This window comes from Capricornis sumatraensis, chromosome X (genome assembly GCF_032405125.1).
Source record: "Capricornis sumatraensis isolate serow.1 chromosome X, serow.2, whole genome shotgun sequence".
Classification (NCBI taxonomy): Eukaryota; Metazoa; Chordata; class Mammalia; order Artiodactyla; family Bovidae; genus Capricornis; species Capricornis sumatraensis.
In genome coordinates this window covers 122294847-122322346 of record NC_091092.1, presented here as the reverse complement: position 1 = coordinate 122322346, position 27500 = coordinate 122294847, and the positions used below count along the sequence as shown (strand labels likewise).

General features: G+C 41.5%; 1 protein-coding gene across 2 annotated transcripts in view; it reads right to left on the bottom strand.

Annotated features, from left to right (window-relative positions):
• The window catches only part of ACOT9 (acyl-CoA thioesterase 9), a 31375-nt gene extending 7029 nt beyond the window's left edge, over positions 1 to 24346 (bottom strand). Inside the window, exons 1-9 of one of the 2 annotated variants that reach the window (XM_068962407.1) lie at positions 24217 to 24346; positions 19600 to 19691; positions 18422 to 18448; positions 17576 to 17621; positions 15602 to 15772; positions 15342 to 15379; positions 10563 to 10646; positions 10062 to 10165; positions 4161 to 4234 (exon numbers count right to left, since the gene is read on the bottom strand). In XM_068962407.1, coding sequence (XP_068818508.1) covers positions 4161 to 4234; positions 10062 to 10165; positions 10563 to 10646; positions 15342 to 15379; positions 15602 to 15772; positions 17576 to 17621; positions 18422 to 18448; positions 19600 to 19691; positions 24217 to 24236 — 656 coding nt within the window. In that variant the 5' untranslated portion in view covers positions 24237 to 24346. The remainder of the gene's footprint in view (positions 1 to 4160; positions 4235 to 10061; positions 10166 to 10562; positions 10647 to 15341; positions 15380 to 15601; positions 15773 to 17575; positions 17622 to 18421; positions 18449 to 19599; positions 19692 to 24216) is intronic. The other variant, XM_068962408.1, reaches the window with a different exon arrangement.
• Between the last annotated feature and the right edge of the window lie 3154 nt (positions 24347 to 27500).

Genomic DNA, 27500 nt, shown 5'->3' with positions numbered 1-27500 from the left:
AACATATAATGTGTGCTTAGTCGCTCAGTTGTGTCTGACTCTTTGTGACCCCATGGACTGTAGCCCATCAGGCCTCTCTGTCCATGGGGATTCTCCAGGCACAAATACTGGCTTGGGTTGCCATACACTCCTCCAGGGGATCTTTACAACCCAGGGATCAAACCCAGGTCTCCCTCATTGCAGACAGATTCTTTACCATCTGAACCGTCAGGGAAGCCCCAAGAGCATACAATACACGCTCCTTAATCATACCCTGACTCAAGAGAAAAGGTTATAAAGAATATTTTAGGGACAACTGGCATCGTTTGAATATGGATCAAATATTAGAAACAATAATTGTATAACTTAAATTTCTTGGGTATAATAAAGTTGCTAATGTTATACAGGAGAATCGTCTTATTCTTAGGAGATACATGTTGAATTATTTATGGGTAAAGTAGTCTCAACCTTACTCTGAAACAATTACATGAGGAGAAGTGTATATATTTGTATTTACTGAAAAAGGGCAAGAGTAAGGTAAAAGTGGTAAAATGTTAATTTGAGAACTTAGGTGAAGGGTATATGGGTGATCATTGCATTATTCTTTCTACATTCCTGTAGGTGTCAAATTTTTCAAACTAAAACACGGAGAAAAGGGATAATCCTTCACTATGGTAGAATCCAAAGGTTGGATGAAACAAAAATGGAAACAAAAGTACTGAAATAGCAGCTTGGAAAATTAGAATGCATCAGCTGGGTGAGAAATTTTAAGTAATGCCTTCAGTGCTGGAAAAGGAGCCCCAGGTCGGCCACTAGGAGCAGCAGGTCAGCTGGAAGTGGCTGGAGGAGAGAGAGAAGACAGGTGGATACTTCACTCAGATAAGAGTCACCAAGGGATTTTTTGCTCTTAACTTGGGTTTCCAAGTCAGTTTTCCATGCAGCAAAAGAGATTTCTCATTGAAGACTCCTAACTCAAATTTTTGAAACAAATCAGATTTCTCATAGGCCTCCAGACTCCATGCTGTACAACAGCAATCCTGTAACATTCCCTGCTACCCCACTCCCACACACATAATTAAACAGTTTTTCCCAGTTTGAATATCTTGGGTATAACCGGCATTAGGAACCAAGAATTCAATGTAAGAAAGAAAAGATAAGCACCTGACCTGCCTCTTGAGAAATCTGTATGCAGGTCAGGAAGCAACAGTTAGAACTGGACATGGAACAACAGACTGGTTCCAAATAGGAAAAGGAGTACGTCAAGGCTGTATATTGTCCCCCTGCTTATTTAACTTTTATGCAAAGTACATCATGAGAAAAGCTGGACTGGAAGAAACACAAGCTGGAATCAAGATTGCTGGGAGAAATATCAATAACCTCAGATATGCAGATGACACAACCCTTATGACAGAAAGTGAAGAGGAAGTAAAAAGCCTCTTGATGAAAGTGAAAGAGGAGAGTGAAAAAGTTGGCTTAAAGCTCAACATTCAGAAAACGAAGATCATGGCATCCAGTCCCATCACTTCATGGCAAACAGATGAGGAAACAGTGGAAACAGTGGCAGACTTTATTTTGGGGGGCTCCAAAATCACTGCAGATGGTGATTGCAGCCATGAAATTAAAAGATGCTTACTCCTTGGAAGAAAAGTTATGACCAACCTAGATAGTATATTAAAAAGCAGAGACATTACTTTGCCGACTAAGGTCCATCTAGTCAAGGCTATGGTTTCTCCTGTGGTCATGTATGGATGTGAGAGTTGGACTGTGAAGAAGGCTGAGTGCCGAAGAATTGATGCTTTTGAACTGTGGTGTTGGAGAAGACTCTTGAGAGTCCCTTGGACTGCAAGGAGATCCAATCAGTCCATTCTGAAGGAGATCAGCCCTGGGCGTTCTTTGGAAGGAATGATGCTAAAGCTGAAACTCCAGTACTTTGGCCACCTCATGCGAAGAGTTGACTCATTGGAAAAGACTGTGATGCTGGGAGGGATTGGGGGCAGGAGGAGAAGGGGACGACCGAGGATGAGATGGCTGGATGGCATCACTGACTCGATGGACGTGAGTCTGAGTGAACTCCAGGAGTTGGTGATGGACAGGGAGGCCTGGCGTGCTGTGATTCATGAGGTCGCAAAGAATAGGACATGACTGAGCGACTGAACTGAACTGAACTGAAAGCTTTAAAGTATGTATAGCTAAACTTGACTTGGAAATGACAGTATAAATTTATGAGGTTTTTTGTTTTCTTTTTAACATACATTCAAGCTCTGTCCACTGAAAAAGCCTAGAAACAATGACAAACTAATAAAAACATATAATTCTAGTGCCCAGATTTCAGTGTCTAACTACCAGTTTCCCATTAACAGGAACCTGAGGACTCCTTGGAGAAATAGCTGATACCAGGCCTAGGGCAGGAAATTTATAGGATAAGTTCAAGGTATCTCATTGTACCAGAGAACAGAAAGTTATCAAAGACTAGGAAATGTAAAAATAGCTCATCACAGGAGGCAGCTTAAAGGAATTCCCACTGACCAAAGATGTTCATTCCAAGGAACAGGAAGAACAATGGCTGCAATTTACTGAAACATATTTACTATATTAAAATCCATGAACTCACAGTGATACTTTCCTAAAAGGCAGAAAAACTGTCATCACTAGCTAGTAAATGTGTAAATAAAGCAAAGAATGAAACATTGATCCTGATCTTCCTTGACAAACCAAACTACCCTAGCTGGTAAAGAAAAAGTCTTCTTTACAGATCTCTGGCTAACAAATACAGAAAGAATGTCAGAATTTGAGAATCATTTTATATCCTCTAATGAAAATGATTAAACTGCTAATCAGCAAAGGAGATTAAAAGCGCTGAAGGAAGACTGATGGGAAACTAGCTATTTGTAAGATGTACATGGGATACATCTTGTACTGTACTACACCTGCGGATTATTGTTGATCGTAAGAGGATAAACTGAAGTGCATAATGGAAAGATCAGTCTGTTGCTACTTGAACCCACACACTGATCTTACCTTTACTATGAGTGGGAAAATCTGACATGATACAGTAGAGACAGCATCACCTAGGAAGTGCTCTCACCAAATACACTGAATTCAAATCTAACTAAGCTTTTAGATCTAACTGCAATTTACAGAAAATACGAGAGATAGTGAAACAAGTTAAAAAAAAAAATACCATGAAGAAGCAATGAGACAAATCCAGAAAGTGAGACGCTGTATACAACAATGAATCTGGGCTTTTGCCCCCTTCATGAGAAGGGGTAAAGGACAGGTGGGTGCACACAACCATTCCAGATTAACACAGACTGAAGAGACTGCACAATTTTATGAATATGCTAAAAGCCATTAAACTACACTTTCAATCAGTGAATTGCATGATATGTGAATTGTATCTCAATAAAGTTGCAAAGAAAAAAAACAGACTTAAGAGACATAAAAATCAAATGCAGTAAGTGGACCTTGTTCGGATTCTGATTTAAATAAATCATTAAAAAGTGAATATGAACTATTAGAATACATTAAGTACTTACTATTATTTGTTAGGTGTGCTAGTGGTAATGTAGTTATTTAAGAAAATATCCTCATTTTTAAAGCAATGTCTACACTAAGGTATTTAGAGGTGAAATGTCATTATATCTGGAATTGCTTTAAAATATGACACAGAAAATAATATACCTTTAAAAAAGAAGCAAATATGGCAAAAGGTCAAAACTCTTAAGTTTAGGTGATGGTATCTAGAAATTTATCAAAGTCTTCTCTCCAGTTTTCACATATCTCCAGATATTTGAAAAATATATTTAAGGACTTCCCTGTAGCTCAGATGGTAAAGACTCTTCCTGCAATGCAGGAGCCCCTCAATCCCTGGGTTCAGAAGATCCTCTGGAGAAGGGAATGGCAATCCACTCCAGTATTCTTGCCTGGAGGATCCCATGGACAGAGTAGCCTCGCAGGCTACAGTCCATGGGGTTGCAAAGAGTCGGACAAAACTGAGTGAAATTTATTAGATCTAGAATAAATCTAGAAATTTAATTAATTAAATCTAATAAATCTAGAGATTTACTAAAGTTTTCTCTCCAGTTTTCAGATATCTCCAGATATCTGAAATATATATATTTTATATTTTTCAAAGAACAGGAAAAAAGAAGAAATAGGAAAAAAAAAAAAACAGCAATTACCCTTTATTTTCAGAATCACGAGCCACCATTACAAATGTCGCATCCAAAACAGGAGAAAAGTCATTGCCATGTAACTAGAGAACAAAGAAAAGAAAATGCAGCTGTAAGAAATGCGTTTAGTGGGAAGACCTAGTACAATCTTAACAGATACCAGAGCCTTCAGGAAAGGCTGAAATTAGCAAAAGAGGACGAGTGCATTCATTAATTGCCATCTGCTGAGATGCCAGAAACATGACTAGGCTCTGGCAGCTGGCGGGGAGTGGCAGCAAGATCAAGCAATCTGTGGTCTAGCAGACAATGGAGACACCTCCAAAACCCAAACAGTGCACAGAGTGAGAAGGGCTGGGATGGGCACAAACTATGCCTTGGAGCTCCATGACTGGGACCCAGGGCAAGGGTCACAGAGGGACCTTATGCATCACCATCACTTAAGTGTAACCATCTTGCAGAAGGCTGGCTTTCTTCAGGCCTAGCTGTCCTCCCAAAGGCACACACAACCAGGCAGACCTCCCATCGCTCACCTAGACATTCAAATTTTCTGGAAACTTGAGTGTGCCAACTACTAGGATGTGCCTGTTTCCTTAGCCCAGCACAGGGGCTTCCAAGAATGGATAAGATAGGTGACAACTCTATGGATTAAGCTAAATACGTACAATGCAGAGTCCATCAAGATTTTAAGGTATTTTTTTTACCCCCTAGGAGTCTGTACTTCCAGGAAAGTTATATCCTCAAGTCCTATCGTAACCTGGGGTTACAGTTGATCCCATCCTCAATAAACCTTATCATTAGTCCTCATGACCAATATCCGTTCAACCCCTTATGAGTTCTCCCCTTCAACTTTGGGAAGAGTCTCCCCCACCTTATTATGTCCCTGTCCTGTTCAAACCTTTCAAGAGTTCCTCCTTTCTCCCAGCACCTGTTCTAAGCCTGCTGGAAAGCCTCTGCCATGGAGCCCAGATTTATCTCCAGTTGTTCACCGAACATACCCCTCGTGCCTGCACCTTTTTCTCTAGCCACACCTAACAACTTGGAGGTCCTGGAATGTCCCATTTTGTCACCTGAGCACCTCCTCTCCACATCTTTGCCTGATGCCTTCCTCAGGGTGGCATTCCTCAGGATACTCCTCCCCATCCCCTTCCCAGCCCTACTCCCCAGGCAGAGTTGATCATTCCCTCTTTTTTTGCCACCTAAGTGGAAACAAAGGCCTCTTCTGACAGTGGTTCTCAACATAAGCTAGGAAGATATCACCCCCTAGGGGCATCTGGAAACATGCAGGGCTGGTGATGGTTGCCATGAGCTGAGGGACATTACTAGTGCAGTGCAGGTAACACTTCACAACACAGGGGAAGGTCCTGCAGAACAAAGAATTCTCCCACGTACAATGCTAATAGTGTCCCTGTTGAGAAATAGTGCACAGTACTTAATTTGTGCTTAGTCGCTCAGTCCAATCTTTGTGACCCTTTGGACTATAGCTTACCAGGCTCCTCTATCCGTGGGATTTTTCAGGCAAGAACACTGGAGTGCATTTGCTGTTTCCTCCTCCGGGGGATCTTCCTGACCCAGGGATCGAACCCACGTCTCCCGCATTGCAGGTGGATTCTTTACCACTGAGCCATCAGGGAAGCCCACTTAATTGACTATACCATAATGATTTACTTATGTGTCTGTCTTCCTACTGCACCGAGAGCTCCTTGAGGACAAAGACCATTTTTATTCACATGTTTATCCCAGCAACTGGCACAAAGACTGGCAGACAGCAGATACCCAATCAATGATTCTCAATGAATGAACTGACTGTTGAGCACTACTAGAGTGTGAACTCCAAGAGAATGGAACTTTCTCTGTTTTGCTCACTGCTGTATACTGAGCACAGATGGAACACCCCATAAATCACTGCAAAGTCAGTGTTAAATGTTGGCCATCAGGAAGTGGGATAGATGACTCACTCCCACATCTCCCTGGGGATGCGCACATAGTCAAACAGAAAAAACATGTGCGTATAGAGCTTGTAGAGAAGAGGATAGCAGGAACCAGAAGAGAGGGACGTGGGGAAGGAACAGGTACTATGAGCTGAAAGGATCAGGGACAGATTGGAGTATGATGTGACCCGGAAGCACAGGTGGAATGAGGATATGGGGAGCCACTGCCCAAGAAATCCCGGCAAAAGGAAGATGTACAACAGGATACTCATCCACTCACCTACTGTGTAATGTTCCAGTTTATTATAATTAACATGCACTAGTGCTAAGCATCGTGGATGCAAAACAAACAACTCTACTCTTAGGATGCTCAAGGTCTCCAGTGGTGTGCTCTAAGAAGGTGTGTGAACCAGCCACTAGGTAGATTGGTGCTATTTATGGAGCATCTTAGATCCTAACTGGTGTCTCATATGGTAAAGAATCAGTCTACAGGAGACCCGGGTTCGATCCCTGGGTCAGGAAGATCCCCTGGAAAAGGAAATGGCAGCCCACTTCAGTATTCTTGCCTGCAGAATTCCATGGACAGAGGAGCCTGGTGGGCTGCAGTCTGTGGGGGTCGCAAAGAGTCAGACACAACTGAGCGACTAACACTTTAGATCCTAACTAGTCAAAGGAATTTAGACTTTGAACCACAGATAATGGCCGTTGAAGGGTTCTGAGAAGGGAAATGATATGACTGAAGATGATCGGTTGTGGAAGATCTATCTGGTAGATATGTGTAAAATTAACACAGAACAGACTAAAAGCAGGCAGAATAATTAAAAGACAACTAAGATGCTCACACAAGAGGCAGTGAGGGCTTGAATGAAACTCAGAGGCCAGGGGGAAGAGGAAGCAAGGACTCTGGTGAGCAATAGTGGGTGATGAATCTGCAAGACTTGGCAAAAGGCTGCACAGGACAGGGAAAAATTAAAGCTTTCACAAAGGTTTGGAACTGGGAGAAACAAGAGGGTGGGAAAGGGGAAAGCGAAGGAGAATCAAGATTGGAAAAGAAGCTGACACAGTCTGGAACACACTGGACTTGGGAGACAGCAAGAGTACACATGGGAGAGAGATCTATGGGAACCCCAAAAAGCAGGTCTGAAGGTCAAGCCTAGAAGAGATCTAGAACCATCTCCATAGCAATGATGATAAATTAACATAATTGGCAACATTTGATTAGTGGCTACTGTGGCTAACAAAACAGCATCTCAGAGAGGGCAAGAAATCTGCCCACAGTCACATGGCTAACAAACAGCAGAGTTAGGATTTTTTTTTTTTGCTCACACCATGTGGCATGTGGGATCCTAGTCCTCTGACCAGGGATCGAACCCGTGCCCCTTGCAGTGGAAGTGTGAAGTCTTAGCCACTGAACTGCAAGGGAAGTCCAAGAGCTGGAATCTGAACCTACATTTTAGCCAAACCAGAGGCAGGGTATCTATTGCCAAGCTCCCTCTCTGGAATAAAAGATCACTTAAGCCATGAGTTATTCATCAAAATGGCCAATGAGAAATGCAAATTTAAAACAAAAGTGTATTTCTGACACTGATTTTTCACTGGCTCTCTTCCAAATAATTCCTTTATCTCTTTTTCAATCTATTTGTAAAAGATTCTTAGAAAGCAGGTCTTATGGCAGGGATCCACTGTGAATCAACCATTAGGACTAACAAAGGAAGTGAACAAATCATAGCACCATCCCCAAAAACTTCATGTTTGGTTTTAAAAGCAGTATGATTATCATTATTTAAAAGCAGCAACAAGGGAGTTTAAAAAATTCAATGTTTACATACAGTATCAAATTTAAAAAGTACCTATTTTGTTTATTTAACTTAAATGCAGAGTACATCATATGAAATGCTGGGCTGGATGAAGCACAAGCTGGAATCAAGATTGCCGGGAGAAATATCAATAACCTCAGATACGCACATGACACCACCCTTATGGTAGAAAGTGAAGAAGAACAAAAGAGCCTCTTGATGAAAGTGAAAGAGGAAAGTGAAAAAGTTGGCTTAAAACTCAACATTCAGAAAACTAAGATCATGGCATCCAGTCTCATCACTTCACAGCAAATAGATGGGGAGACAATGGAAACAGTGACAGACTTTATTTTCTTGGGCTTCAAAATCACTGCAGATGGTGATTGCAGCCATGAAATTAAAAGACGCTTTCTCCTTGGAAGAAAAGCTATGACCAACCTAGACAGCATATTAAAAAGCAGAGACATTACTTTACCAACAAAGGTCCATCTAGTCAAAGCTATGTTTTTCCAGTAGTCATATACGGATGTGAGAGTTGGACTATAAAGAAAGCTGAGCACCAAAGAATTGATGCTTTTGAACTGTGGTGTTGGAGAAGACTCTTGAGTCTCTTGGATTGCGAGGAGATCCAACCAGTCAATTCTAAAGGAAATCAGTCCTGAATATTCATTGGAAGGACTGATGCTGAAGCTGAAACTCCAATACTTTGACCACCTGATGCAAAGAACTGAGATTGGAAAAAACCCTGATGCTGGGAAAGATTGAAGGTGGGAGGAGAAGGAGACGAAAGAGGATGAGATGGCTGGATGGCATCACCGACTCAATGGACATGAGTTTGAGTAAGCTTTGGGAGTTGGTGATGGACAGGGAAGCCTGCAGGGCTGCAATCCATGGGGTTGCAAAGAGTCAGACACAACTGAGCAACTGAACTGAATTGATTTTGACAAAATAATTTTAATTACTGCAGAGCAACCTTCAGACTTTTTCCAAAAGGTGAAATGCTTCATGATTTCATAACAGAAAAGAAAAATGTATCTGAATGATAGATCTAATACCCTGATATAACTAAGTTGTTCTTAGGTAAGTTTTCACAATGAAATCTTGAACATACTCTGAATTATTTGATTTCTGTACTATTATCTTCAAGGTACTTTTTCTTGACAAATTTCTTTATCTCTTTTTAAAAATATATTTTTTAATTTATTTGGCTGTGCCGAGTCTTAGCAGCATTCAAACTCTTAGTTGCAGCATGTAGGATCTAGGTCCCTGAGAAGGGACTAAACCTGGGCCCCCTGCATGAGGAGCACAGAGTCTTGGCCACTAGGCCACCAGGGAAGTCCTTCTTCATTACCTTAAAATAGCTGTTCTGACTTGTGCTCATCAGAGAGGCTGTTCCTAGATGCTATAGTAATCTAAGTGACTGTTATGGGTTCAACTGTGTCCCCCAACAAGATATGTTGATGTCCTAACCCTCAGTACAGGTGAAGATGACTGTATTTAGACATAGGGTTGTTGCAGATATAATCAGGTAAGATGAGGTCACACTGGAGTAGGTGGGCCCTTAATCCAGTATTATTGATGCCCTTGTAAGAATCGAAGAGACATAGAAACACAAGAGGAAAGTGCTATGTAATAAAGAAGGAAGACAATGAGTATTACAACTACAAGCCAAGGAATACCAAAAAGCCAGCGAACCACTAGAAGCTATGAAGAAGCAAAGAAGGCTTCTCCTATACAGGTTTTAGAGGGAGCATGGTCCTGCTGAGACCTTATAGCCTTCCAATTGTAAAACAATTAATTTCTGTTGCTTTAAGCCATCTGGTTTGTGGTACTTTGCTACAGCAGCCCTAAGAAACTAACAGTGATCAATTCCATTTATGTTTAACAGAACTCAGACTGTTGTGAAATTCTCTAGGGTAAAACCAGAAATAAGTACCTTAACATGGAGCTATATATGATTTGAAAATAATAAACACTAAGCATAAACACCAAATAATCTGTCAGTCTTTGTCCAGGAGGATACTAATACACCATCTGTAAGATGTGAACCTGAATTGCTCTTCTGTAAGTGGAAAACTTATAAAACTATACACCTGTCTATGGATAGATAGGTAAGTAAGCTTTTCTTTCACTCAGGCTAGTTGGCTGTATTAGAAAAAGGGGGCAGATTTTGGGCACAGACACACCTGGAACATATCCATCTTCACTTCCATGGATGTCTTCCCAACCCAACTAACATGGCCACTGAACTTGATGTCCTGTTCTGGGCTCAAATTCTTCTTACACATATCTACAAAACAGAAAATCAACCTGAGCACAAATCATACTCCAACTTTTCTGTACTGTAAATCGACGTATTTCATTGGAAATTTTCATAAATTCCACTATATTTCTTTTTTGTCTTGAAAACTAAAAATATGATTCCTTTTTGACATACTGAAGACATATGTATGTCTTTCTGAAAAATAAGGCAATGCAAAGAATATAAAAAGTGAAACCAGAATCATGCAAAACCCTTCCACTCGAAGATAATTATAAAAAACATGTTGATACATAGTTGACATTTTCATATGCATATACATATATATACATAAAAATTCCTCAATAAAAGGAAAATATTTCCTCTAATATCAATATTTTATAATTACTAAAAATTCTAAGTATGCCAAGAAAATAATATCACTTACCAATCTTGTCCACCAGGGCTGTAACTATCGATAAAGGAGACATCTTAGCTGAATGAATTTTGTTGTGCATGTAGCAAATAAGAACTGTAGGAAAACAGAAGAGAACCAAATAAAGGAAAAAGCAAAATTATTTTTTAATGTTCACAATTTACTCCTTGAAATTCATAAACAGCCTTATCTGGTTTTGAAGACCCAATTCCCCATATCCCACTAGTGATCATATCCTAGAACCAAAGATTTTGACACATTAATGAGATCTAGAAATCCTCTAATCTGACTGTTGAATTTTAGCTCTGATGAGGAAACTGAAGCCCAAAGCCCAGGTCTACCAGGTGGCTTATTATCACTCAACCAAGGTATGGTGCCTAAGGCAGCAAAAGACCCAAACACATGAGTCTGAAAACATCAAACTTCTTCAAAAAGAGAAATAAAAGACAAGGACTCACCTACCTTTTCTCTCTTGACTCTTCCTGAATCATGAAACTATAATTTGGCTTAGAGCTCTCCCTCCTTCCCCATAATACCCTCGGCTCCTACACTACCCCATGGTGATCTGTGTACTTCCCATATTTTAACAAGTATGTACAGGTGCTAAGCATGACTCTATGTACCTTACAAATATCAACTCATTTAAAATTGTACTGTACTTCTTCAATAGCATTCCTGCCTACCCTACATTCAAATTTGTATCATCAACCCTCAGGACTGGGTCTGTGCTCAGTATCTGTTGAGTAACAATAAACTCTTCCATCCATGCACCTGCTAAAGGATGTACTAGGAGGGGGATGAGGAGCAAAAGGCAAGAAACTCCATTTACAAACCTTTATGGTACCCAGAAAGGAAACTGTAAGTGTCTGACCTACGGCACATTAGTGGAAATGAAGACAAGAGAAAAGATCCAAGAGCTAAGAAGAAAGCAGGTTTGACAAGACTTAAATTAACTCAGGTATCTAACTTGCATGAGTGAAGATGATGTACCATTCACTAAGAAAAAGGATATACACAGGAAGAGCAGAGTGGACTATTTTCAACACACTGAATTCAGGAAGTCCATGGCAGATCCAAATGAAGATGGCCAAAAGGCAGGACAAACTGGTCTGCAACTCACAAGAGCAGGCCAGGAAATGTACCTTATATAGCTCCCATACTAAAATTGATGCTTTTGAACCATGGTTTTGGAGAAGACTCTTGAGAGTCCCGTGGACAGCAAGAAGATCAAACCAGTCAATCCTAAAGGAAATCAACCCTGAATATTCATTGGGAGGACTGATACTGAAGCTCCAGTACTTGGCCACCTGATACAGAGACCCCGAGGCTGGGAAAGATTGAAGGCCGAAGGAGAAGAGGACGACAGAGATTCTCTCGTGGAGCACAGGCTCCAGGCGAGTGGGCCTCAGTCACTGTGGCACATGGGCTCAGTAGTTGTGGTCCAAGTGCTTAGTTGCTCTGTGGGATGTGGGATCATCCTGGACTCGGGATTAAACCTGTGTCCCCTGCATTAGCAGGCGGATTCCTTATCACTGAGCCACCAGGGAAGCCCCCATTTTGCGTTAGCTTCTTTATCTTTTTCTTATTCATTTGTAGTAACCCTTTTATATAGTTTATTATTTTCTTCATTCTTCTTTTTGGCTACTCTTTCTTGCAGACATGTGCTAGGGTTTTTGTTGTTGTTAACAGTATCTTTGGTCATATGGGAGTTTTTCAATTTAAAGCAGTCAAATTCAGCAATTCATTTTGAACTAAGACTATTACTACATGCAAGCAGATTTGGACTTTTTATATTTTCATGGTGAATTTTTCCTGTTCTCATATTTGTGCCTCTTTATACTGGTTTTTATTTAAGTACATTTTAATGAAATAAATACAGCTAATATAGGAGGAGAAGGGGACGACAGAGGATGAGATGGTTGGATGGCATCACCGACTCAATGGACATGAGTTTGAGCAAATTCCGCGAGATGGTGAAGGACAGGGAAGCCTGGTATCCACGGGATAGAACACGACTGAACAACTCAACAATACTGAGAACAGTTGAAGCACTGGGATTCGAGATTTATAGAGACAGTGCATCTATCAACAACAAAAAGGGGCAGAAGACAACACCCTGGGGATCAGCAACATTTAAAGGATCAACAGAGAAAGAGGAAGCTACAAAGGAGACTGGGAAGCAGCAGCCTGAGAGGTGGGAGAAAATATCGCCAACGCCCACAGGTGAGTTCAACATTGTCAGGAGCTGCAAAGGGGTCAGGTATGCCAAGAAGCACCTGTGAGATCACGCAGTAAGGCAGCAACAGACTGCTTGGCATGATCAGCTCAATGACACAGAGGAGCAGAAGCCAGAACACAAAGTTAGCTCTCAAGTGAGAGGGAAAGAAAACTGGAGAGCGCTATAAGGCAAGGGGATTTTACCTATTTTTCATTAAAAGCCTTGAATATCTTTAGAAACTGAGGGAAAAGTGAAGTTGACCAAAGGCTTGAGATACGAGGGAGAAAGTGTATGTGATAAAAGGCGAGTTTCTTGAAGAAAGGGATGGAACAGTATCAAATGAACAAGGAAAAGGGACTAGCCATCTACATGAGGTGATGAAGAAAAACAGCATAGTGGCAGGGGTGTTTGTGTATTTAAGCTAAGTGTTAGTCACTCAGTCATGTCCAACTCTTTGTGACCCCCTGGACTGTAGCCTGCCAGATTCCTCTGTCCATGGAATTCACCAACCCAGGTATCAAACCAGTGTCTCCTTCACTGGCAGACATTGCAGGCAGATTCTTCATCGTCTGAGCCACCAGGGAAGCCCATTTATTTGGCTCAGAGGTTAAAGCGTCTGCTTGCAATGCGAAAGACCTGGGTTCGATCCCTGGGTTGGGAAGATCCCCCAGAGAAGGAAATGGCAATCCACTCCAGTATTCTTGCCTGGAGAATTCCATGGACAGAGGAGCCTGGCGGGCTACTGTCCACAGTGTCACATACAGTCAGACACAACTGAGTGACTAACATTAACTAACTTATGAATTTTTAAGCAAGTTTATTAATTTCAAGAAAAACGTAACTAGGTGTAAGCCCAACAATGGATTTACGTCTCTATTTTAAAGATTAACAGAGCCTTTCTTTAAATGCTTTCCCAACAGTTCAGTCCAAAGGCCATTCAGTAGGAGCAAGCAGCACAGCCCCAAATCGAGTGCTGAAGCCCACGTGGGGTCAGGAGGACACACTGTGAGGCAATGAGAGCCATGGCCCAGCAAGCTGCAGCCCAAACACAATGAGGACGGTGACCTGCAGAGGGTGACCTGGTACAGAGCAGCACCCCAGCGAGGTGAGGGGAGCATCCAGGAGGATTTTGAGGTGGCAGTCACGTGAAACTGGCTATATACAGGGGAACTGATCAAATAAGTAATTATATTCTGGATAATGGAGCCAGCTGGAGAAGAGAATTACAAATGTGAAAAAGGAGGAATAAAGAATGGACCTGTGGCTGGATTAGAATTGGGACTATCAGTATGAACCCAGGGTTCCAACAGACAGAGATATAGACAGATGGGAAGAAGAGAAGAGATAGATTGGCAGGCAGGTATAAACGGAAATGAACATGTATGTGCATATATTCCCCAGCTCACATACTAAAAGGACATTGGAATAGTGATACCCCAGCAACGATTACCACTCCAGCACCCAGATCTTGGTTTCTCCATTAAAAAGATCCAGGGCTCCTCAGAGATTTGGCTGATTCCAGGACTGGAACACAAAAAGTAGAAATGAGCCTAGAAGATCTTGTGCCAAAAAGTGAGGAAGTGCTCAGGGAATGATGGGGACACATCCAAGAAAGAAAGAAAAAAAAAAAAAAACAGAAAAAACCACAGAAGTCAGCATAAAGGGACTGAAACAGTCCTGGGACAATTTGAACATCAAAACAGACGACAGAAATACATTCTAATCCATTCAGTAACACAGGAATCCCTGAGTCCCTACTGAGTTCAAAATAATTGATAAAAGTCTGATGAGGAATGTGATTTTCACAAGTCCCAACAAGGTACTTACTAATTAAAAAGGGGAAAAGACTAACTTTACAGCAAAGAAACCTGGCAGACACCACCTTCACCAAGGAATCAAAGATAACATCACAGGAATAGGACAAATTAGAATTATGCACTACCTGCTAAGATGCAACAGAAACACAGCACCCCTTCTATGTCACTCCAGTCGAACATGCATGTCCCATACCTAATCTTGGGGAAGCATCAAACAAAACCAAATAAAAAGAAATTCCACAAAAGAACTGGCGCATAACCTTCAGGAGTATCAAGGTCATGAAAGTCAGGGAAAGACTAACGAACTATCTATGATACAACAACTAAACACAATACATGATTCAGAAATGGATCCTCCTGCTATAAAGGACCTCTGGCCAAAGTTGAATGGGGTCTGAGGATTAGACTGTCTAAATGTCAGTGTTAATTTCTTGATTTTGAGGGTTATCTTGTAGTTAATGAAGAAGAATGTCCTTGTTTGTAGGAACCACATGTGAAAATATTTGGGGCGGATGTGCATCATGTCATCAACATACTCTCACATGATTCAGGGAAGAACAACTCCTTGTACTCTGCCACTTTTCGGTAAATTTAAATAATTATGACAATTCAGAATTAGTACAGATGCCATTCTTTTTCTGCTCTTTTAGAATATCTTCATCTGTGCAAGTTAAAAAAAAAAAAAAGACCTTTTCCAGCCAGAGGCATCAATGCATTGATGTAAGTCCCTATTCAAAAATATGAAAATATCAGTACCTCCTAGGCTGTCAAGATCCTCAAGAATCCTGCCAAACCTGTAAAATAAAGAAAACTGTGATGAAATGAAAATCATGATGATCACCCTTTAAAAAAAATAACACATCATGGGCTGATAAATATCTACTAAAATTGTACAATTCTCTGAATATATTAAAAATCAGAGAATCACACATTTAAGTGAACGGATCTCAAAGTTATAACAAAGAAAGGAAATAAAATAAAAACAAATGGCACAAGCAAAAATAGTGCTGTGTTACCTTACAGTGTTTTGAACAGTCAAATATTTCTCTCGTAATTCAGGCTGACTGCCCAAAGGCAAGAAAACTTCAATGTAACTGTCTTTCATGGTCCTAGGAGGCAGTCCTTTTTGTGACTTAGCCAGGAAACTATGAAGTAATTTTCTTTCCTCCATTGCTTTCACATGGTCTCTGAGAAGAAAGGATACAAGCTTCATAAAACACAGGAACCTGCTCTCCCACAATTTCAGTGCTTTACGGGCCCGTCAGACACCATGAAAGGAGGACAGAGCAGGTCTGGACCTACCTCATCTCCTTTTCCTTCCCTTCCTTCCCTCCCTTCCCACCTGCCACTTGGTGAAATTAAAAATTTCTTTTAAAATTTCTCAGCCTAGTAGATAAGAAAAATATAAGTGATACGGATATATCCAAATGAATGATACATTCACCCTCATCAAAAAGTGTATTGAAAGAATAGAATCTTAAAAATCAAACTAAAAACACAGAAATGGACATAATAAATATATACATATATATTAAAATATATGTAAATGCACTAAAGAACAACATGGCCACTGAACTCCACATTCCCATTTCTCACCTGGACAAGTCTCGTTTTTTCTGTGCCCCAGCTCTCTCTCTCTCTCTCTCTGCCTTCAATTTCAGGAAAGAGAGACAGAGGAGGAAAAATGGAGTATATCCAAAAGAAGTTTGGAAGGCAGACCAAAAGGTAAAGAGGAAAATAATATGAAAAGGAGACAGGGAAGAAAAAGAAGAGACAATTAAGGTGGAAGAGAAGAGAGACACAAGGGGATAGGGAACTAAAATGTTCACAGTATCATTCATTAAGTTGTCTTTCTAAGCTTACTTACGAAGTATAACTGCCAGAAAGGTGAAGCCTACAAATGGAACCAGATAAATCCAGAATATGGAACATTCAATAAGACAAATGGCTTGGCCTCTTTAAACTCATAGGGATTAAAAAGGAGGCAGGGGTAATTATCATTCTACATTAGGGGAGACAAGAGAGTCATAAGCATGCAATTGTTTACTGGATCTTGATTTTTATTAAAAGTTATAAAAAATGTGGGGAACAATGGAGAAATGCTGAATACAGATGAATAATATATTATTAGGGAATTACTGTTAATTTCACCACAGGAGAGAACATCTTACTTATTGGAGATTTACAACTGCTTATTTTGTTACATAAGAAAATATATTTATTTATTAGAGATGTACTGGAACATAACTGGAGCTGAAGTGTCATGAACCTATATAGCCAGTATATGTAAACTGGCAAATTTGGAAAAATGTTCCTAAGTACACAATTCAGATGGTGGGAACAAAAGGTATTCATTTTTTCCACTTTTCAGTAAATTGAAATTTTTCATAAAATGAGATAAAAAGAAGTCACTAGGTAATTTTTATACCAATAATAGATTATTACTTTGCTTTCTGTTTATCTCATTTTAGCCTCAAAATTCTGTACACCAAGAGGGATTCTACCCTATTTTACAATAAGGAAATACTGAGAGACAAAGATTATATGGGAGACCTGGTTAATTATGAACTCATAAGAAGCAATAAAGGAGTCATGCTTCATGAAACAGATAAACCAGGAAACTTGGGTTGAAGTTCCAAACCCCAGCACTCGATTGTTCAATGTCTGAGTTTCAGTCTCATCATATGCAAAAAAGGAACAGAAACATATGTCATAAGCGTGTCCTAAGTTTCACTGACTATCAGTGAGGTAATATACCTGAATGCACTTTGAAAAATGTAGAGTACATGTAAATTACATGATATTACGACAACAAAGCATCAACTGATGAGTATGTTGGAATGTTGATCTTCTCCCCCAAGTGAAAAAACCTCTCAATCCATTTCTTAACAATGGGTTTCCCCCATTCCTATAATGGGAGCATCAACTGAGCCTAAATAAGCCTGGCATACCACTCCAGGGATAGAAGAACGAATGAACAGAGTGCATACCTCCAGTTTGTGGATGCTCCTACTATCTCCCGCAACTTATCTCGAACTGAAACGAGAATAGAGGTCATTCCATGAAACTAAGAATGTGAGAACTGGATTACGGCAATGAGCTCCAGAACTCCAAAAAGTGAGTCATGCATTCAAAATATTCAAAGAGCTATGAATTTCCATTTAATGCCATAAACAAACAGCTCAGGGAAGGGATCAGGCCTCTGGGTCCCCAAAACTTAAAACAATTACTGTTTCCTTAGTGCTGCTGCCGCTGCTAAGTCGCTTCAGTCACGTCTGACTCTGTGCGACCCTATGGACAGCAGCCCACCAGGCTCCTCCGTCCACGGGATTCTCTAGGCAAGAACACTGGAGTGGGTTGCCATTTCCTTCTCCTTCCTTAGTGCAGAAAAGAATATCCTGTGTCAATCACTGGGATTTATTGGGCTGGCCAAAAAGTTCAGGTTTTCCATAAGATGATACAGAAAAACCCAAACTTTTTTCCTTATAAATAAGCAGAAAAGGGTAACTCCAATTATTCATCAGATGAGGCTGTGTATCAGCATCAGTAGGAGTCCCTTTATGATGAAGACATTATGAACAGAATCCCAGTCTATCCTCTTATAGGCAGTGGGAGTAATATCAAAATTTGAGTCTCACTCTAATTGATTTCTCATACATTTATATTACCCTAAATGTTAGAAAAGTTGAGGCAAGGAAAATGAAGCAAAAAAGGAAAGGCAAAGAAAGCAATTTAAGTTTAGTTAATGCCCACTGCCCCAAATTGCAAGAATAAATTATTGCAAAAAAAATTTAAGCACTTAAAAAAAGAGTTGATACCAATTACCACACACACACCATGATTCACATGTATAGGTGAACATGCTATATGGATAAAGGGGAAATAAATTAAGATTAAACAGTAGTTAGTCAACATTAGAAAATAAATCTATAGGATTTTAAATAATGTTTTGAGTTCATGCATTGTTATCTAGCATTTTAAAATATACATTCCGGTTACAGAAAATTACCTACAGCAATCCTTGTTCCTTCAAAAACTAAGTGATCAAAACCAAATATGGTTAGATGAACATGCATTTTACTTTTCATTAAAAAGTGGTTGATTTTTCTATCAAACAACTGTTATAGCAAATTCCTTGGTGGTCCAGTGGTTAGAACTTTGTACTTTCATTGCTGGGGCCTGAGTTCAATCTCTGGTCAGGGGACTAAGATCCCGCAAGCCACACAGTGTGGCAAAAAAAACCCAACTATTATATACCATAAATTAGGTCCAAACTCTAATTACAATTAAACCATAGAGTACTGTGCCAAAAATATCCATTAGTAAATTAGTCTTATTTCTGACTTTTTTTCCCTCCCAAGTCCTTTAAATAAAAGAATGGATAGAAAGTATCCCAAATAGTACACAGATTACTGATGCTCAGTGATAAAAAATGATTATTATTAGTTTATAATGAGTTTAAGAAGAGAGGCAGGTGCTGAGGGCCAAGAAAACAAAGCAAATTTTAAATTTTGTATATATATATGTATACACACATATATATATATATTTGGATCCTTTAAAGAAGCCATAATTTTCATTATAATGAATATTCCTACACTGACAGAGACATCCATAGTTTGCATATCGTGTTAGTAACTGAAACTAACTTCGATTAACCATAGATTAATAGGATACCTCTAACAAAACTACAGACTAGGAGTCTTTAGTTGGTACAACTGAAGGGCCTGTCTCTTGCTCATGAATTATATGTTTTTTCCATGCCTTCACAGTACCTACACAGAGGATGTAAAAATCACTTAACTAAAAGCTTGGTCCCTAAGGAACCAAAGGTCAAATTCTGAATGTGATTTCTATCCAAAGCTATCCTGGTCATTTTCTAAATGAGAATCTTATGAAAAAGCAACCTTTACTATGCGTCATTTGCCCTAACTGTCTATCTACATGCCTCTCAAATAAAACAGGGTTTTTTTTTTTCCCTATATGGGCCTAAAAGGTAAGTACTCATGCTTGCCTTCACGGATGTGGAAGACATTTTCCGGGTTCTGAGGTTCTTGAGTCAGTCCTCTGCTGGGAGCAAGCAGGCCCTTGCTCAGGGTACAAAGCCTATAAAACAAGAAGAAACACACTTAGAGAAGGTTCCACGGCTTCTTTCCTCGCAATTCCAAAGACCTGTGCCTCCTCTGGAGCACTTTGCCATTGCACACTCTTAGTAAATACTGTCTTTACAGTGTCTGCAGTTGTTTTTCAAGTGTATGTATATTTGCTTATGAGGCTACAGCATAAACCATCTCTCCAATGAGAGTAAATTAGGTTAACAATCTACAAAATAAATAAATAAAAGATATCAACCAGGTTTCATGGTTCTAACTTATTACCTTCAGAAGCCCAGAATCTATTTGGTAAACAGCTGAGTAAACAAAAAGTATTTTGTTATTGTCATACCATACTTCCTCAATAAATAAACTAAACCCAATTAAAAGTCAATCAGCTTTGAAAACAGAATTAACCCTTTCCAGGGTTACTCAAGGAGAATATTTATTGTACTTAGGCAGAAATTTCCTACTCCCCAGTGGAATAAAATCCAAGGTATTCACCCAAATATTCTTAACCTGTTCCCCAAAACAAACTGTTTAACTTGATTTTGGCTAGTACATAAGTTTTGATTCCTAACCACACACTCTGCTATCAGGGATAACACACATATAGTATCAGGGACTGACAGAGTGATCTGTTGAGAGCCCAGTGGACTAAGGCAAGGCATTGAAAACGTCAAGAACCCCAGATATTGTTATTCATTCCAGCTCAAGTGACTAGTAAATTCTTACTACCTAACGGCACCCCACTCCAGTACGCTTGCCTGGAAAATCCCATGGACAGAGGAGCCTGGGAGGCTGCCATCCATGGGGTCGCTAAGAGTTGGACACGACTGAGCGACTTCCCTTTCACTTTTCACTTTCATGCATTGGAGAAGGAAATGGCAACCCACTCCAGTGTTCTTGCCTGGAGAATCCCAGGGACGGGGGAGCCTGGTGGGCTGCCGTCTATGGGGTCGCACAGTCGGACACGACTGAAGCAACTTAGCAGCAGCAATGCCAGGTTCAGTAATAACTAACTTATTTTCTTTAGAGTCCAAATTTACCATAGATTTCTCTTCTGAATTACAGCATTCACAAAGGGTCTCTGACTAAAAATATGTGGTAAAATCTCCATGTAGTTTTCAGTCATGTGCTACTAGAACAAATCCTGGTCCTTTCACCAAGTCAACTACTCTAACTGCACAGAATACAGAAAGGAGCACATGCTCAATGGCTAAATTAACTCCTTAGCCAGCCAGACATCACACTGTCTCTGAAATGCTCCCTGCTCATCCACTAAGACCAGAATGCTTCCTAAAGGGTTCAGGTTTTGGTTTTGTGTTTATTCTCCAATCACACAGCTAACAAGACTCTACCTTACACAGTTTTGGTTTATCTTTTCCCAATAAATTTTCCCTTTCTGTATTTTTATATGTGGATTAATATTTCAATCTTCTTATTCCTGACCTTCTAATTTGCATTTTCTGAGAACATGAGCTGAACTTTTTCACTATTTCACTTTCTGTATACTCTGTAGGTTCAAATCCCTCACTGAAGGAAATAGAGCATGTGGTCCTTAGTTCTCCCATCTCAGAAACTACTATTCTGCAACTGAATATATTGGGTTTTAAAAAGCACACTGGAAAAAGCTAAAAATCTCCCATTGCCACTATTAGCTGGAAGAGCAAAAAATCATGCCCTCAATACATTAACTGGGAATAATAATAGACGCGGTAGATGATCGCAATATAAGAAATGAGATCTGACTCTGAGTGGGTAAAAACGTTAAATACTAATCACGGACTAACAGGAGCTATACAACTCATCTCACATATTTGGGTAAATACACATTTATACAAGCATTCTGTCTTGTTCCTTAAGAAGCAGCATTTTCTGCAGACTGAGGAAAACTATCTCATTCTGCCTGAGTGAAGAGCGGTGTAGCATACACAGGTTAAGAGCCTGACCATGCTGCTTGTTAGCTGAGTGACCCTGAGCAAGTTACCTAACCTCTCTGAGCTTCAGTCTCCTCATATGTAAAATAGAGAAGTTAACATACATTAACCTGTGAGGGGCATGCCTAGTACATTGACAAGTCCTCAAAAAAAACATGAGCTATTCCAGAAAGGCATGCTTCTTCGGAGTCTCCCCTAAAAGTCAAAAGTGACCAGAAGTTTGGGAATAAGCCAGGCACTGTAATGGACCATCTCTGAATAGAGTATCAAATGGAGATAGTAAAAAAAGTTGATAAATACAGAGAAACACTTGGGTCAAATTATTTGGAAAACTGTGGTCCTGGTCCTGCAACCCTGCTCTTTGCACACTGCCATAAAAAATGTGGAAATACATCTCTGTAGCACAATGAAGGCCTAATGTGAATGCTCTTTTTAAAAATCATTGATTATACTGATCATGTATCAGTATAACAAATTTCTATTATCCTGTGAATATTCAGTGTATTGTAACTTTTCACTACAATTTCATGTTGTCCCTACTGATAATCTGATGAAACCTGTGGCCCCTCATGCCTAGTAGCTGGGGTGGGGGGATATATTTTATTGATACACACAATGATATATATTATTTCAGATGGTTCACAGACCACTCCCTTTTGACACCCCCACAGGCCCCTAGACTTAAAATATTGTGATTCAGATCAACCTCCTGGAAAAACTAAGGCCCAAAGAAATTAGATGACTTTTCCCCTGCCAGTCAACTAGCACACTGTATACAGCCAAGTTCTTCTGATCCCTCCTCACCCCCCACATACACCAGACATTTGGGAAGCTGCTCTTTTCATAACTCCAGACTATTTCTCTTTATCTACGAGACACTGAGATTCGGGGGGAGGAGGGGCGCGGTGGAATGCTTCAACCGCTGCCTAACACCTCAGTACCTCAGTTATTGGTTTATTCCCCAATAAGCCCTCTGGAGTCTTAATTACAGCAAAACCTCTAGGCCTTTAGAAGAAACTGTCAAGAGGCCTCTAGGAGAGTCAGGCCCTAGGACTCCATTATTGAACCTTCCCAATGAAAGGAAACGAACGAACCCAACCTGTCCATGGCTACTGAAGGGAGTCACCAAAGTCACATACAGGTGTGAACAGAAGTCTTAGCTGTTCTGGGTTCCAAGCTTAGGATGGGTGTCTGGGAAGAGTTTTCAGTACAAAACCAGGCAATGACACTCACAGGCCCTCCACTTAGGAAAAATGCCTCAGTTTAGAGACTAAACAAATATAAGTGACTCTTCCACTAGTAAGGGGAAAAAAAGAAAGTACAAAAACAACCTACCAGTCAAATAACCTAAATATGCCAGACAGTCTGTATTCATTTATGTACTCTCACTAGACACTAACAGAGTACCTGCTTGAGGGTCTATAAGAATCAGAAGAAAGGAATGGCAGGTATACAAGGAGCTCACGGCAAAAAAAAAGAGGACTTCTGAATGGGGGAGAGGGGAGATCAAGGAAGGCTTCCTGGGAAAAGGCACATGGACAGAACCCTGGAGATTGTACAAGGCCTGCCACATCATGTCAATACAAGCTAAAGGCAACTGTGGTTCTTCTCCTAATGACCTTCAACCTGTCTTCAAGCAGTAAAACAAAGTTAATGAGAAAATGAGAGACAGACAGACGCAGAGAACCTTTTTCAACTGCCAGCAGGGTCCACAGGAACAATGAGAGAGATTCAGGGCCCCCAAGTGAACGGCTGGGGATCACCGTCACTCAGAACCACTGCGGGCCATACCAGGGGGGCTGGTACACCTGCGGCAGGATGAATTCAGAAGCTGCAACAAGGGTCGGCCCCCTGGGACACAACCAAGCAGAAAGATCTTGGAACAGCTGGAGGGCTCCGGTGCAGCGGGTTGGGGGAGAGCCAGACATGCTCTGGAGTCTAAAGCCTTAAACCGTCACTGGACACGCTGGGATGATGACTTACACAAAAAGGCATCCTCCTTGTCCAAGTGGCCCAATCAAACCCACTCCCCCACCTGGCCTTACGGGTCTTGCTGCTCAGTAAAAGTAAAGTTCAATCAGCACCAGGGGACCTAGTCACACAGTTCTGAGGTCCTGAGAGGCCAGAAGGTACCCTGCAATCTCTACCCACATTACAACACACTCAAGTCAGAGTCCAAGTCTGTCAAGCACTTCACCTTAAACATGCTCTGCAAAGAAGCGTAGAGGGCGATAAAAGTAATATGCAGTCCTAAACTCCAGCCTTCCGACAAAAGGCTAACTCCACACTACACCCCAGATGAGCAAAGAAAAAGGAACGTCAGGGAACGCCCAACTTCCTCCCTTCAAGTGTCGCTTCACTTTTATCATCAAACTCCGGCCAGAAGACGCGCAAGTCGGGGGTGCGGTGCCCCACCTGAGGCCGGCGGGGTCACGGTACGTTAGTGCCCTTCCCTACCCGACCCTGTTTTCTGCCCATAAGCCCCCGGCATTAGTTCCGCCTGCTGCGGCCCGCTCCTTCCGCCCGGGCCCACTAGCAGCGCCGAGGGAGGGAGTGGGCGCCCCCGGTCCGCGCCCCGCCAGGCGCCCGGCTACCTACCGCAGCGCCGCTCGCCTCATCGCGCTTGGCAGCCGCTGCACGCCTGACCACAGAGCCGGGCCCCACGCACCGGTCGGTGGAGAGAAGTCGAAGCAATGTAAAGCGCGAAGACGGAGAGCGCTCGGGCGCCAGACCCGACCTCACCCGAACCGCACCCTTGCACCACGGCCGCGGAAGGGGGCTGGGGGCGGGGCTACGCAGTCGGGGAGCGGAGTCTCGCTGTCCAAGGGCGGGGCCTCGTTGCCTGGGGGCGGGGCCACGCTGCGCCTGCAGGCCCCCTCATTGGCGAGAAGCTGGAATCCGTCTCCCCTCAGGTTCCCGCTCAATCAGCAGCGGCGGAAGTGTTGCTAACTACGACACTGGCCTATCACAAATACTGTGGATAAAATGCACCGGGCGGCACCGGAGTGTGACGCAGAGGATAGGTTCAGCCGCGTCCTTGGAGCTTGTCTCCGTTATCCCACTCAGGGCCCCACCCTCTGGAGATGCTGATTTAGTCAGAGGTAGAGTTGACACGACTTGGCGACTGAACATCATCATCCTGCATCATACTGCATCCTGGTGCAGTATGTCTAAAGGCAGCCCAGGTGATGCTAACGTTAGCAAAGGTTGAGAACTCTGCCCTCCGGGGGAAAAAATTGTTCCTTTTCTAATCTCGATCTGCCCCCTAGCGTATGGCAGTGGAAGATCTTGGCCCGCCCAAGAGATTCAAGGCCAGAAAGTTAAGACGATGTTACCCTAGGCTGTGATTCTCCAGTTCATTCAACGAATTCTTATACAGCTGTTTGCAGTGTGCAGGACTCTGTAGATTCTGAAGATGCAGCAAAATAGACAAAACTCCCTGCCCTTAGGAGGCTTACCTTATAATCATCAAGCAAGTTAGCAAACTGCATCGTTTCAAACGTGATAAAGCGGTCAAAGGAGGAAAGAAAAGAAGGAAATGAGAGGGATCTTTCCAAAATATACGCACGTCTTGCTTTGTCCTTGAAGATGATAATTTCCTATAAGGCAAGGTCGATATTGTATGCTTTTTCTGATACCCCATGCTTACTAAAAAATTGTCAGTTTTAATTAAGGTGGCTTTTTAAAAAAAAATCAATTTAAGAATTACAGATGGACCATGGTCTTTGGCTTCCTCTTTCCTCTCCACCTAACTTTCCCTGCTTTTATCAGTCCCACATCCAGATGATGGTTAACTCCTGAAATACCACTCTCCTTTTGGCCTGCAGGGATCTCACCTTTCTTTTTGTTCATATTGTCCATACCTTTCCAGTGTTGGGTTTTGTTTGTTTTTTTTTGTTTGTTTGGTATTTTTTTGCTTTATGACAGTTCAACTGAAACAGAGCAGGACCCTATAGGGCCTTCCCAGGAACCGATTACCCCCACCCTCACCATGTCCCCTGCCTCTCATTTGTAGAAAAGCTTTAGCCTCATAGCTCTGCCCCAAGTTCCATGGAGCAAATTTAACTGGAGAAGTGAGAAAATACAGAAGCAAAGGAAAACAGTCAAGCAAGACAAAATAATATTAATTTAGCCACAAAGCAAAGTCAAGGACTTTTAGTTACTCCTCAAGAGCTACTGGGGCTTCCCTGGTGGCACTAGTGATAAAGAACCTGCCCGCCAATGCGGGAGACGTAAGAGATGCGGGCTTGATCCCTTGGTTGGGAAGATCCCCTGGAGGAGGGCATGGCAACCCACTCCAGTATCCTTACCTAGAGAATCCCATGGAGAGAGGAGCCTGCCGGGCTCCTGACAGAGAGTCAGACACAACTGAAAACAACTTAGCACATAGCACAAGAGTGATAGATAAAATCCTGAGCCATATCCTTGATTTTTTTTTTTTTGGCAGATACTAAAACCCCCACCTGAATGTTGATTACAAGCACTTAGACCCCAGATCAGTTGGAACCAGAAGGCTGATGATGGTTAACTCCCAAAATACCACTGTTACCTCACTGCCAACCAATCAGAAGAATGTCCACACACTGATCAGGCACCTACAATGTCACCTATAATATGGCCTTTAAAGACCACTTTGGGCACCTTGCAATAAACACTATACTTTCCTTCACCACAACCTGATATCAGTAGATTGGCTTTACCAGCAGTCAGGTGAGCAGACTCAGGTTTGGTTTGGTAACAATATTTTTTGGACTCTACCATACCTAACATGGTGCAATAAATATTTTATCAAATTACACTTTCTTGTTGGTTTTTACTTGAACTTTTGGTTGAGGCAACAGTAGGTTCAGGGAGAAAAATTAAGTGCAAGAGAATCTTTTAGGTTACATAGATGGTATAATGATAGGTAGGCATAGCTTATAATTTTGTGCAATCAAGTCACTTTCCAGCCAGACACATTCTCATCAGCCTGTAATCAGTGTATTGTTGTTTAGTCGTTCAGTCGTGTCTGAGTCTTTGCAACCCCATGGACTGCAGCCCACCAGACTTCTCTGTTCATGAGATTTCCCAGGCAAGAATACTAGAGTGGGTTGCCATTTCCTTCTCCATGGGATCTTCCTGAACCAGGGATCAAACCCAAGTCTCCTTCATTAGCAAATGGATTTTTTACCACTGAGCCATCAGTGATTTAGTGTATAAATAGTGTAATTTTGGGCTGGAACAGCAAGACTCACTGACTTGATGCCATGAAGATGCTTTTTCTCCATCACTTATCTTTGCTTTACTTTGTGCACAGGCTTCTTTCTTTTTTCCCTATATAATGGCATCTTCCACATGGTCAAAGCAGCTCCTGAATTTTACATTTTACAATCACAGCCACATCCACATGCTTGGAGACTGATCCCAAAAATCTGTAGCCCAAATACAAAAAGTCCTGAAAGAGGTAGATCCAGGTGGGATCAGGTACACACCCCTGAGCTGGTCAACTGTGGCAGCAGGGCAAGGTCACATGACTAGCCCATTTGACTTAACAGGAACCTCCTCACCCAGGCCCGTGGACACGTCACAATCTACTCATACGGCTATCTTCATAAGTAGCCATTCAAATGGGGATATGGAGCTCTCCTTGGAAAAAGAGTACAGAGCAATCAACCCCATAGATGTCTCACTGCAGATATTATTTAAAGAACAAAAAAATCATCTCATCATCGCTTAGCCCACTTACCTTAGTTCTAACCTCAGGGAACCCCTGTTAAAACCCAGCCAGTCCAGCATTCATCCACATGTCTACAATTCTCTCAATTGGCAGCCTGCATAAAATTCTTAAAACAGCTCAGCAACCCTGATATCTGTGTGTGTGTGTGGCGGGGGGGGGGGGGGTG